Source organism: Lissotriton vulgaris, chromosome 6, assembly GCF_964263255.1.
Source record: "Lissotriton vulgaris chromosome 6, aLisVul1.2, whole genome shotgun sequence".
In the NCBI taxonomy this organism is placed as follows: domain Eukaryota; kingdom Metazoa; phylum Chordata; class Amphibia; order Caudata; family Salamandridae; genus Lissotriton; species Lissotriton vulgaris.
Window position 1 is genome coordinate 1,283,900,199 of NC_141694.1, and position 13,219 is coordinate 1,283,913,417.

Below are 13,219 nucleotides of genomic sequence, written 5' to 3' on the forward strand. Positions count from 1 at the left end.
CTCGCCTCTTTGTGTAACTCTTCTACCTCTTTCTGTACTCCTCTTGCCTCTTTCAGCACCTCTGTTGCATCTTTCTGCACTATTCTTGCTTCTTTCTGCTCCACTCTTGCTTCTTTCTGCACCACATTTACCTCTTTCTGCACTGCTCTTGCTTCTTACTACACCTCTGTAGCTTCTCTCAGCAATTCTTCTGCCTCTTTCTGCACTTCTCTTCCTTCTTTCTGCACCCCTACTACCTCTTTGTGTACCTCTCTTGCCTCTTTGTGTACCTTTCCTACCTCTTTCTGCACCTCTCCTGCCTCTTTCTGTACCACCTCTCTTGCCTATTTGTGCACCTTTCCTACCTCTTCCTGCACTCCTCTTGCCTCTTTTTGAATCTCTGTTGGTTCATTCTGCACTGCTCTTGCTTCTTTCTGCACCCCTCTTGCCTCTTTCTGCGTCCCTCTTTTCTTTTTCCGTACCTCCCTTCCATCTTTCTGTACCTCTGTTGGTTGTTTCTGCCCTTCTCTTGCTCTGTCTGCACCCTTCACGCCTCTTTCAGCACCTCTGTTGCTTCTTTCTGCACTTCTCCTCCTTGTTTCTGCATCACTCCTGCCTCTTTCTGCACTTCTCGTGGTTCTTTCTACACCTCTGCTGCTTCTTTCAGAAGTTCTCTTGCCTCTTTCTGCACTTCTCTTCCTTGCTTCTATACCTCTCTTGTGTCTTTCTGTACCTCTGTTGCCTCTTTCTGTACCTCTGTTGCCTCTTTCTATACCTCACTTGCTTCTTTTTTGCACCCCTCCTGTCTCTTTCTGTACTTCTCTAGCTTCTTTCAACACATTTCTTGCCTCTTTCTGCTCCTCTCTAGTCTCTGTGCATTTCTCTTGCCTTTTTCTGAACTTCCCTTGCCTCTTTCTGCACCTCTCTTGGGTCATGCCTGTTTCTGCACCTTTTTCTGTAACTCTGTTGGTTCTTTCTGCACTTCTCTTAGCCTTTCTTTACCCTTCGTGCCTCTTTCAGCACCTCTGTTGGTTCTTTCTGCACTTCACTACCTTCTTTCTGTACCCCTCCTGCCTCTTTCTGTACCTCTCTTGCCTCTTTCTGCATCTCTCCTACCTTTTCTGTACCCCTCTTGCCTCTTTTTGCACCTTTGTTCATTGTTTCTGCACTGCTTTTGCTTCTTTCTGCTCCTCCCCTGCCTCTTTCTGCACTTCACATGCTTCTTACTACACCTCTGTTGCTTCTTTCGGCAATTTCTTACCTCTTTCTGCACTTCTCTTCCTTCTTTCTGTACCCCTCCTGCCTCCCTCTGCACCTCTGTTGCCTCTTTCTGCACCTCTCTTGCCTCTTTCTGCACTTCCCTTTCTTCTTTCTGCTTTTCTATTGCTTCTTTCTGCACCTCTGACTTATAGACAGTTTTAATCCCCCTGCCCTATTATGTACTAGGGCCTTACAGGGAAGGTCATGCCAATCACATAGGTACCCCAACCCATAGTGTACCCTAGTGTATGTAGGTGTTTTCACAGTATTCTAAGTGTCTTTCAGCATAGCACTGGCTCCGGGCCTCGTTAGTCAGAGTCAGTTACCACCAGTACCAGTCAGCAAAAAATTGGGGGGCACAGGATGACTTTGCAACAAGGCCTCTTTCTGCCCCTCTGTTGGTTCGTTCAGCATATCTCTTGCTTCTTTCCTACACCTTTCTCCGTCTTTCTAGACTTCTGATGCCTCTTTCTGCATTTCTCTTGCTTCTTTCTGCGCTTTTCTTCCTCTTTCGTCACGTCCTACCTCTGTAGGTATAGTTAGAAATTAACATTAAAAAAACCTTTGAAATTCACTGAAAGAACCATAGGTTTCATGGATGTTATAGTTACGAATCAGCATTTAAAAAACTTTAGAAATTCACTGAAAAGAACATAGGTTGAGGGACGTTATAGTTAGAAATTAGCATTTAAAAAACCTTTGAAATTCACTGACAAAACCATAAGTTTCAGCGACATTATAGTTAGAAATTAGCATTTAAAAAACCTTAGAAATTCACTGAGAAAACCACTGGCTTCAGGGGCGTTATAGTTAGTTGGACATTTCACTTGTGCAAAACCAGAGAAATTCAACAGTTATAAGTAGTTGAGCTAACTATAACTCGTGCCCCCACAATGCACTGCTGATGACGTCACATATTACAAACTCAACCATGCCCCAGTAAACAGTTTGGCTTTACAAACAAAATGAAAACTTTCTTTGTTTCATGCGCTCTGATGACACTAACTGGGGCAAAATAAATTCGTATTTTATCAGTGTTGCACTCAGTCATAAAAATACTGCCTATGTGATTCTAATCTGGTATCCTTATTAATTATTTTTTTTTGGGAGGACAGTTATTTGCTAGAAGCAGAAGCATGAAATTTGTCCAAATGAATGCAACTAAATGCAGCAGTTTCCATTGCAACTTTTACTACATATCATTGGTTAAAGGAAGAGTTCTAGGGTAGATCACATCCACAACCACGTAAATTAATATGTGCACCAAGAACCAAAACCTACTCATTTATTCACAGGTATGAAATGCTTACCCCCTGGCATGGCCACACTGAAGGCTTTCGACGGAGGTCCCTGACCTCTTCTATTTGCTGCACGGATTTTGAAGACATAGCGTTCACCAGGCTGCAGACCCTCTATAGTAGTGGATGTTGCATGTCCAGGAACGGTGATGGATGTTCCTCCAAATGGTTTGAGAGCTGGTGCATAGGAGATAATGTATTCTGAAAAGATTTGACAGATGGTTAGAAGACTGAAATGTGAAATAGCAACAGTCAGATTGTAAAGGTGACGCGAATTACAATGTGAATTACTAGCAGCCAGTAATTAGCAACAGTCAACAGTTGAGAGACAAACTTGTTATGAATAAATGCAGACAATTTAAAGTATAGTTGTCAACAATTCTTCTGCACTCCACGGGCCAGATGTACATACGCTCCCGTTTGCGACTTCCTAATAGCAAATATTTGCAATTAACCATAAGGAAATCGCAAGCAGCTATGTACAACAGTGTGCTTTACACTGCTTGCGATTCCCAATGGGTCTTCAACATACCTTCCTCATTAATATTCATGAAGCAGGTCGCAATTTGCGATCCCATTGGAAATTGGCTGCCGGCTGGCGTCAGCAGACCACTATGTCTGTGACTGCTATTTAAATATGGCAGTTTTTTATTTTGAAATGCAGCCCTTTTTCCTCAATGAGTAGGCAATGGTCCGTGGTACCACTGCCTGCTCCTTAAAAATGTTGGCGCCCACATTCACATAGGGAAAGGAGTCTCTTGGGAACCCTTTCCCGTTTGCAAATGAGTTACTACCAACTTGAAGTTGATGGTAACTGCGAATGTTTTACGACTTGCTGTTAGGAAGGGACGCCCTTGGCAAACCCCTTCTTAATAGCAACATGTAAATCCAATTTGTGATTCTGTAATAGCTTACCGAATCGCAAGTTGGGCTTTGAATATTTGAAAATGCTTTTTTCAGGTTGCAAACGGCCCGATTCTGCAATTCAGACCAATTGCGAGTTGAATCAAGCTTTGTACATCTCCCCATACTCGAAGTTCCTCAGGTACACTTCTCAGTTATGCCTCCAAGCCACACCACCACATTAACTAATGTCAAATTCCACAATATTCTACTCCAGTCATAAGGAAAGAAGCAAAAGTCAGGGGGCAGAGAAGTGGTGGCTCCTCCACTAAGGCGAAGGAGCGTCGTCCCACTGCTTCTTGAGCAGTGCCAAAGAAAAATACAATGATAATAACAAGAAGTTATTATCATTTTATATTTCTTTGCTCCAACTAGGTGGGGTGGGGCTGACTCACCACAGAGGGAGCAGGAGTGATTGGCACTCCCTCCCAACGTGCGCATGACGGCTTGACCGGCCCTTTTGGTTGGCCAAAGCGTTGTTCGCACTTGGCATGCTCTCGATTGGGCTGTGTTGCACAGCCTAGTTGAGAATATGCCCAGCCTCCAAAGGCACTGCCTGAGTGGCCAAACAGTACGCTCAGATCAATCATGTAGCTGCTCAGGCAGCTTCGTGATTGGCTGTAAGAGTCCAGAAGCATGGGTGCTTTCAGTGCTGCCAGCAGACCAGGGAGAGACATATGGCTGCGGGAGAGACGTGCGGCAGCAGAGAAGGTGTTTATTTTTTTCTTCGCCTGTCAACCCCACCCCCTTTAACCCCTTCGCTGCGGCGGGAATTCCGCCGCTGCGCTAAGGAGGCAGGGGGGTCGAGCAGCACTCGCATGCTCGTGACAGAGCCGCTCCGTCACGAGCCGCGGTTGAGCTGTGCTCGTGACGGAGCGGCTCCGTCACGAACGCGCCCGCTCAATAGAATGTGCCGCGCAGGCGCGCCGAGCGGGCCATGACGGAACAGCTCCGTCATGAGCACAGCTCAGCCGATGCTCATGACGGAGCGGCTCCGTCATGAGCACACAAGGGGTTAAAGGCAACCGCCACTGGGGAAGAGAGGGGGATACAATGACATAGAAAGACATGTGTGAAATCTGCAAGGTTAGAATAACATGTCAACATCAAATACATATTATAAATGTCCGTAAAGATTCCAAAACTTATGACAGCCTGAGTGTTCACCTGAGGTGCATTTCATTTTTTTGACTGCCTCCTACACTGTCGGGGAAGCGCTAACAACTCCTCTATGGGTGCTGAATAAGAAAGCAGACAGTCTATGTGTGTAGAGGAATTTCATCATAAGTAAGTGACACCACAGCATACAAAAGAAGCTTTGTTAATAATGTCACTTTTACATGTGGAATTTCAGAATTTTATCATGCATTGAGCCTTCTGAGATTCTTTCACATATTTATCCCAACCAGTTTCTTTGTCTTACAACTTTATAGCTTTGCCACTAAAAGAGCTTTTAACTACACAAAAACCTGGGGGTCTAAAATCACAAGAGAGTTAATAGTGCTCTAAGGACTCTACTCATCAATTCTGTCAGTAAAGTACTAGAATGGATAGTAAAACAGTCCGTTTACAAAGTTCACAAACCCACGCATATGACCACCAGCAAAGGTAAGTGAGACCCAAGGTCCAGAGAAGGATTACCATCAAAATTCTTGTTAGTGATCTAATTTTATCATCTGGCCATCCACAGTACAGGGCTGGATCGTCTCTAGATCATTTGAGACTAATTCCAGTGCCGTCTGGTAGGACTAGGGTCAGACCCACAATCACATGATGACCATGCGTGGGATCACTAAATGGAATAAGGTGCAGTGCAAAGAGTGAAGGTGTAAGGAAAGTGTAGTTAAAAAGGAATAGAGGAATCACAGTAAGGAAACTTTAATGTCTGTAAGCCTCTTTCTATTAAAAACCAGAACAGTGCAAGATATCAGTATAAACAAATGACTGCTTAGGGGCCAACATGTTTCTGCCAGATCGGGGATTCACTCCCTGGGCTTTCTTCAGGGCCTCTGTTGTTAAATACTTTTGCTACTGCTAGTGAAAAGTGCACTCTAAATAACAAAGAAACGAAAAACAGTGACAATATAAAGGATATATATTCTTATTCCTCTATGTCAGCTGGTGTATCAATCACCCTTCTTGACAGGGGAAAATACCACACCTCACCTGGACCAAGCTCAGAGTAAGGGAGGCCACGCTCTCTCCGTCGTTGCCCCGAACTGATACTGAGGTCGGGGGAGTGCACTTTTATTTGTTTTCCAAATATTTCGTCAGACAACCAGAGAAAACAACAAAATTAACCATAAATACTGATTGTAGGAAATTCCTAATGCAGCCCCTGGGTACAGAGATGCCACAGTCTGGAGTAAAGATGTTGCTGAGTTGGCACACTGCCCAATAGATTTGACATATGTTTTCAATAAGGGAAACATTGACTCACCTGAGGTACTTAGACCCGAGTGGAAAGACAGTTGACACAAAAAGGAGTGAGTTGTGTATAGCACACAAATAGACAACAATGCAGTTAAAGAAATATAGAGCTAACGGTCTGGAACAAGCATATTTGAAAGGACAGCAAAGTAAAAGAAATAAGAAGGAAATGGCATAAGGGGTTCACAAGCAAAACTAAAAGTCTGGCTTGGCTTTGTTACAGAGAAGGACTGGCTGTGAAATAGCGTCACCATCTCTAAAACATGCTCAGAGATTAAATATCTCAGCATAAAAATATCTATCATCTAGTTTCAGAGATTATTGCACCACAGCAAAATTATTAATTTGTGCCCATTCGGTTGTTATTGTCAGAACTATTCACATCGAAAAGTCTGATTGATGGATCAGGGCTACGTGTCATTCTCTAAGAGATGAGAGCCCTTAGCACAATCATAAAGCTTACTCAGAGGGTGAACATAAGAATAAACAGGAAAATCCACCCAAGAAAATGTACTCAAGACAAGGTACAAAGTACAAACAATGAAAGTGTGAATAGGCAATTGCAATGGTTCGTCAATCAAAATAATGCAAAATGCAAATATATCATTGGCGGAGGAATTGCAGTTCTGATCCAGTCAATAGCCAGAACCGATTATGGTCTAGTACAAGATAAATAATGCTCTATTACTTACCAGTAATCTTCATTACTCCGGGTCCCGTTGCCCTCGTCCCATTCATTAACAAAGTGCGTATGTATGGGACGAGGACATAAGGGACCTGGGGGTAATGCTCTATTACTTACCGGTAATCTTCATTACTACGGGTCTCGTTGTCCTCGTCCCATTCATACGCACTCTGTTAATGAATGGGACGAGGACATAAGAGACCTCGGGGTAATGAGCAGAATGTCAGAAGGACTCCACAGTTAAAGGCAGGAGAGAGAATGAAAATATTCAAAGTGTTATAATAATGAGAGGTTTGATGTGAAGTCTGCCTCTAAGGAAGCAGGGGGAAAATTTATGTATTGCTCGATAAACAGACTGGAATCTGCTTTCCAACAAAGCCAGAGGAAGAAGTTGCTCACTTCCCAAACAAGTTTTTATACATTTTTGGATATAGAAACCACACAGTCACTTTTGTGTGTCAAATAAAGATACAGTTCTGTGAGAGGGTGCCTGTGTTGTGGGTAGGATTGGTTTTGTGCAGGAAGATACACCTTCCTGCACAAAAACAATGCTCTTAGGCTTTTACTTCTTTCTACGTATGCTTCAGAATGCAGTGCACAGAGAAAGAAGAAAGAACGAGGAGAAATAAAGATATTTGTCATCATTATGCCGCTCCTGGGAAGCCTGGGAATGCTTCAGAATCCGTTATTGGATGTGTGGGAACACCCACACTCCACCCATGGAACACCTCCATGGGGCAGAGTGACGCAAGGCAGCGACTTGCAAGGTGGTGATGTGTGGCTTGATAAAGATCATTATAGGTTTTGGGTTGGCCTGAGCCTCCTTGCATGGTACAAGGGCTACGCAAAATCCTTGATAAATATGTTTCCTAGTGAATACTCTCTATCATGCCCTACAACAGAAAGCGATACCACATTCAAAGAAAGAGTACTTCTGTACCGGTGAAGGAAGAGGGCTTCAATTGTATAAAGTTGTAAATCTGACCTCAGCGGGAACAGAAAGTAATAGATTTTTTAAATGTTACAGAGCAAACAAGACCATGGAGCTAACTGATTTTGTATATTTATTACACCAATGAAGGTCATATCGGAGGTTCTCTGTGCACTGAAAGGTAAAGAGAAACACATGATTCTTTAAACTACGCGCAGCTGGGCTACACAATGAAGATTAAAACAAGGCAAGGCCAAATCAGGCTAAGTTAAGCATTTGCCCATGTTAAACGAAATAAAAAAACTTCAATTGTGTCTCATTGATATCAGTTATAGCACAGAAATATTAATTTACGAAGTGTGAAGTAGAGTTTGGGTAAACTGGGCCTAAAGTTTAGACCCTTGAGCCTAATAACCCCAGGGCAATCCAGTGAAAGGGAAATGCCCCAGGTGAAATGCTCAATTTCTAAATATATATAATTTTACTTATAATTGTAATATATATATATATATATATATTAATATATATATTTCAATTACTTCTACTACTATTAATAGTACTAATAATAACGATAAGTAAAGAGCTCAAATGAATTTTCTTAGGAGCCCCTGCCAGTTACATACAAATTAGCACTGCCCTGCTGTTTTGCTAGAGCTAGCATTGGCAGAGGGGGCAAGGAAGTAGTTCTTTGCAATATCCAAGTCAGTAACTAGAGTCACGACTAGTCCTGCTTAAAGACTTCTCCACCATTTCCAGAAAGGCCCTTAGATATTATTCTGTTCTTATGTACTTTAATTCCGGGACTCCTTTTATAGCACTATTGCTATGGCACACTCATTCTCTGTGGCAGTGGCCAACTTATGGAATACCCTGCCAAGTTATGTTGCTGAGACTGAGGCTTTGTTTCGTTTCGACAACATTTAGAAACTTGCGAGCAGATTTACAACTTCTGGTGCATCTCTGCAAATCAGATGTGTTAGGTAATCCCCCCCTTGTGCCCCCACGGATGCGTCGCATTTACAATGCGGCGCACCATGGTGCAAGGAGGGGCAGATGTGTGACGAATCTTGTGGTGTACGGGTGGCACATTGCTGTAGTCATGTCGCAAGCGCGACGCAACTCCTGCAATGCACAGGGGCCACCCATACATAACGTGGTGTGTCACTCTTTATGCCTGCTTCAAGCAGGCATAACGATTTGACGCAGCAGCATCGTGAAACTGACTCAGTGAAATCTTGTAGATTTCACTGCGTCACTTTTATGGGGCTTTCCTGCGAGGGAACGCCCACTCTGCGACTGAACGCCCACATGAAACCTGATGCAGGTTTCATGTGGTGCAGGGCTTTACAACGTGACGCATCTGCCTAGATACGTCACGTTGCAAATAAGTTGCAACGTGGCGCATGGTTTACGCCGCCGCTGCGTCACTAAAGTGACGCAGGGGCGGCGTAAAAGTGTTGCAAGGGGCTTGCAAATCTGCCCCCTTGGCTCTTTACGTCCTTGGCCTTATTCTCCTGGGATTCATAGTCTATTTGTATTTTCCATTCTTTTTAGTTTTGTAGCCTCTGCATCATCTTGCTTTTCTCACTAGGGTGGTTTCTCTCTGATAGGATTCTGGAATTCTTTGATGCAGCGCTTTGATACCCTCAGGTTAAGAGCGTTTTATAAATCTCTTTTTCTTTTCATTGTGAGTGTCCATTATTCCTCACTGTAACTTCGGACTCCGGGAGTTACCGCAATCTGGGGTCCCAGTAAACATGGAGGGCCAGAGAAGGATTACGAGTTAAAGCTAGGATTTTGATTCTCCTGGTAATTCCAGAGAAATCAGGAACTACCAGGAGAGTCAGTCATTCCATGTCTGAATCCTCATTTCTCCCTGGACTACTTTTAGCAGCCACAATCTCCATGTGAAAATACCCAGGCCTGTAGTGTTCTATCAGTTCTCATAATTCAGATGGGGCCGATAATTGCTGTCAATGGCCCGCCGAAATTAAGAGGCTACTAGTAGAGAGGGCACCTGGCTGCATTACCAGCCTCCCTATTGCGCTCTGATGCAGCTGCCTATTGCATGATCCGCTATGAATAAACAAGTAAAGTTAAAATGGACAAAAATACATTATAATCTTGCATGTGCAAAGGCGTCAACATCGCTGACACATTACAAGAGTACCTTGACATGTGTTAGTAATTCTGTATTTAAGTGCGGAACGATTCAGCCATGCACAGAGTTGTTTGGAGCTAGAAGCCCACAAACATCCCAAAGACGACAGACGTTCCTGTCACAGCTTAGGTGGGTTCTAATATGCCATCTGCATAGATTGCTCGTCCTTTAGGAGCATTCAAGGATAACATCCTTGACAAAAAATGGAAAAGTCGACCTCAGCTTCATTTCGAAGGCAACAATTACCTTTTAACAAAAATGAAACTGACATTAGTGATAAATTAAATACTCCACTGATGTGGTCAGGAAAAATCTCACAAGCTGTGTTAGTTCTGACTGCGTTCTGTAGCTTCAGGGCAACTTGATGAAAAGGTGCACTGTTCTGTGCTGTTTTCGATGTGTAGTTCCAGCCAACCACATAAGATTAGTTGCATATGTAATTGCAATTCAGGAAAGGAAATATATTCTCAGCAATCTTTTTCGGTTTTTGATGTAATGCATTTAATAAAGTTCTTTGTTTATCACCCTATAACTAGCAGAGGAAATGTGGCCCTATGATGTTTTATAAGTAGAGTGGTGTGTGCGTCCTAACTCAACGTTTTTGCTGTAAAGAATTAAAATATGTTTTTTCGTAAAATTTCAAATGCAAATTTTACAGAAATCAGTTTAATTTTTAAATTGTTAACTCAGATGTTGATCAACAACAAAACCATTACAGGAGGGTCCAAGGGATATATGATTTAGAGACCCGTACCTGATTATTATCCCCAGCTCCTTCTATATGTATAACACAAAAACACAGGGGGTTTACCAGCTTAATTGTGTGGCTGCACTGTCAATCTGAGTTACCAGAATCTCGGAGTGTATAAATCACATGGAGACAGCATATTTCAATAGAAGGTGAACACTATGTGTATAGGAAAAACCAACATAGTACAGATCATTCACAAATGGTTGACAAATCCAAAACATATAGCAATGGGTTACCATCAAATTGACTTAATGATCAGTCCTATCATCTGGCCAAACCCATTCCGAACAACACCTCCTGAATAAATTCTAGGTTTTTATTTAGGAGATGTTGTTCGGCCACAGAATAAAGTTATTAGTAGGAGGACACTCCATCCTATTTTAGAGTCACTATTTTTTGTTGCACTGTTATTCACTTGACCATCAAAGATCAGCCTTCATTGACGGTTCGTTTGTGTTGGTGGACCAAATCCTTTACCAGCAACAAATGGTGTGGCGCTTAATGTCCCAATGATCAGGGGACTAGCCTAACTTGCACCTGGGTTTGGCCAGATGATAGGACTGATCATTAAGTCAATTTGATGGTAACCCATTGCTATATGTTTTGGATTTGTCAACCATTTGTGAATGATCTTTACTGTGTTGGTTTTTCCTATACACATAGTGTTCACCTTCTATTGAAATATGCTGTCTCCACGTGATTTATACACTCGGAGATTCTGGTAACTCGGATTGACAGTGCAGCTACACAATTAAGCTGGTAGACCCCCTGTGTTTTTCTGTTATACAACTCAGATGTTGAGACAGAAGAGTAGTCGAAGATTATTATAGGGGCATAATTATGTATGGCCTTGAACAAGAGTGCCACAATGGGGGATAAGTTATTCATCAGGCCCGATAACATTGATTACTACTCGGTTCGGTATTGATAAAGTACAATAAATACTGCAAATAAATAGTTAAGCCAAAATCGCTACCGGAGAAAGAAATACAAACATTTACATAAAATGTGGGTTAATGTATGGAAACAAAAAGGAGGTGGAGTCATGAGAGGTGGAGTCACGAAAAACAGAGTCTAAAAGTTCATTTATACACTCATGATTTTTACAAATCTCGGTCACAAAGAAATTGGCAGCAAGGACAAACATGACACCATAATCTGTCCAGGGTTAATTGGTCAAAAAGTGGCCGCATTTAAAAATATCTTACAGGCTTAAGGTATCTGTTGTAGAGACCATTGTCTGACCAGGAATTTTCTGGGGATAATCACAATGGCAAGGTTAATGCACTTGCTAGAGAGATTTGTGTTTTGTCTACTCACAGTTTTCACTCATGAAGTAGTATAGAGGGGTTAATGTGCCTGCTGCAATGCACATCATGTAACATGCAGATGGAAGAAGGCCTTGGTGAGACCCATCCGGAAGAACTCCTCTATCCCTTGGACAGATCTATCCAACCTCAGACCTATATCTCTTCTTCCGTACCTGAGCAAACTAACGGAAAAGCATGTCAACATACATCTGTCGAGCTTTATCGAACGAACAGGGAGTCTGGACTATTCTCAGTCCGGCTTCAGGCCAAATTATAACACTGAATCTGCACTTCTTTCAGTGACAGATGACCTCAGTATGTTCCAGGATAAGGGACATTCAGTGGTTTTGGTGCTATTGGATTTATCGGCAGCGTTCGATACTATATCCCATGACATCTTGTTCGGGCCGTTGGCAGAGATTGGGCTTGAGGGTTTGGCACTGGCCTGGTTGAGGAGCTTTCTATCCGGCCGCACACAGTGTGTTAACATGGGTGCATTTCGATCTGCTGTGGTAGAGATTATAAAGGGGGTGCCACAGGGCTCGTGTTTGAGCCCGACACTTTTTAATATCTATGTGGCCCCCCTGGCTAGGATTATGAGAGCTTTTGGTTTTATCCCAGTGTCATACGCTGATGACACTCAGCTCCTTTTTCCATTTAAATCACTCTCCCCTGCGGTTAAACAGTCCTTCTCTGAAGGCATGAAGGCGGTCGCACAGTGGATGGCCTCGAATTTCCTACAATGCAACATGGGAAAAACTGATGTTATGCTTTTTGGGGAAGCCAAAATGCTGTGGACCCCTGAATGGTGGCCTTCCGATCTAGGCCCTGTTCCCAGCCCTAGGCAGGTGGTGAAGAACTTGGGGATCCGATTGGACCAATATCTGTCCTTGAAGGACCACGCAAATAACACAGTAGGGTCCTGTTTTCATGTAATTGGACTACTACGTAAAGTGTTTCCTTTACTCCCAGACACTACCAGAAAAACCTTGGTTCAGGTCTTGGTGCTCAGTCGCCTGGATTATTGTAATGGGCTGTTGGCATCGGCTAATGAGGGAGTACTCAGCAGGCTTCAAGTGGTGCAAAACACGGCTGCAAGGCTGGTCCTAAATGCCCCTCCCAGATCCCCTTCACGCCCCCTGCTAGAAAAACTGCACTGGCTACCAATTCGTCAAAGGGTCAAATTTAAGACCTGTTGTACAGTCCATAAGGGCCTACACGGGCTGGGTCCCTCGTACTTGGCCGAAAAATGTATTCCCTACAATCCAGCTCGCTCCCTTCGGTCAAGCAACCAGCTGCTTCTTCAAGCACCTATTGTAAAAAAAGCAAGACAGGGTGGTAAAGCCCTGTCTTCCATTGGTCCAGCACTATGGAACAAACTTCCCATCTCGCTTAGGCAGTGCACGGACCATCTAACCTTTAGGAAAAGGCTGAAAACATTTCTGTTCCAGTCTCTGCATCTTATTTAGCCTCAGCTCTCTTCTTCCATCTGTTCACTGGCGTTGGGTGCA

At 43.2% G+C, this 13,219-nt stretch overlaps 1 protein-coding gene across 2 annotated transcripts in view; it reads right to left on the reverse strand.

Annotated features, from left to right (window-relative positions):
* FNDC1 (fibronectin type III domain containing 1) overlaps positions 1-13,219 on the reverse strand; it is a 1,121,378-nt gene that overhangs the window by 643,494 nt on the left and 464,665 nt on the right. For both annotated transcript variants that reach the window (XR_015296657.1, XM_086927416.1), the window contains exon 7: positions 2,550-2,738. Coding sequence is in view for 1 of the 2 variants with exons in the window: in XM_086927416.1 (XP_086783542.1) it covers positions 2,550-2,738 (189 nt within the window). In the remaining variant the exon portion in view is untranslated. The remainder of the gene's footprint in view (positions 1-2,549; positions 2,739-13,219) is intronic.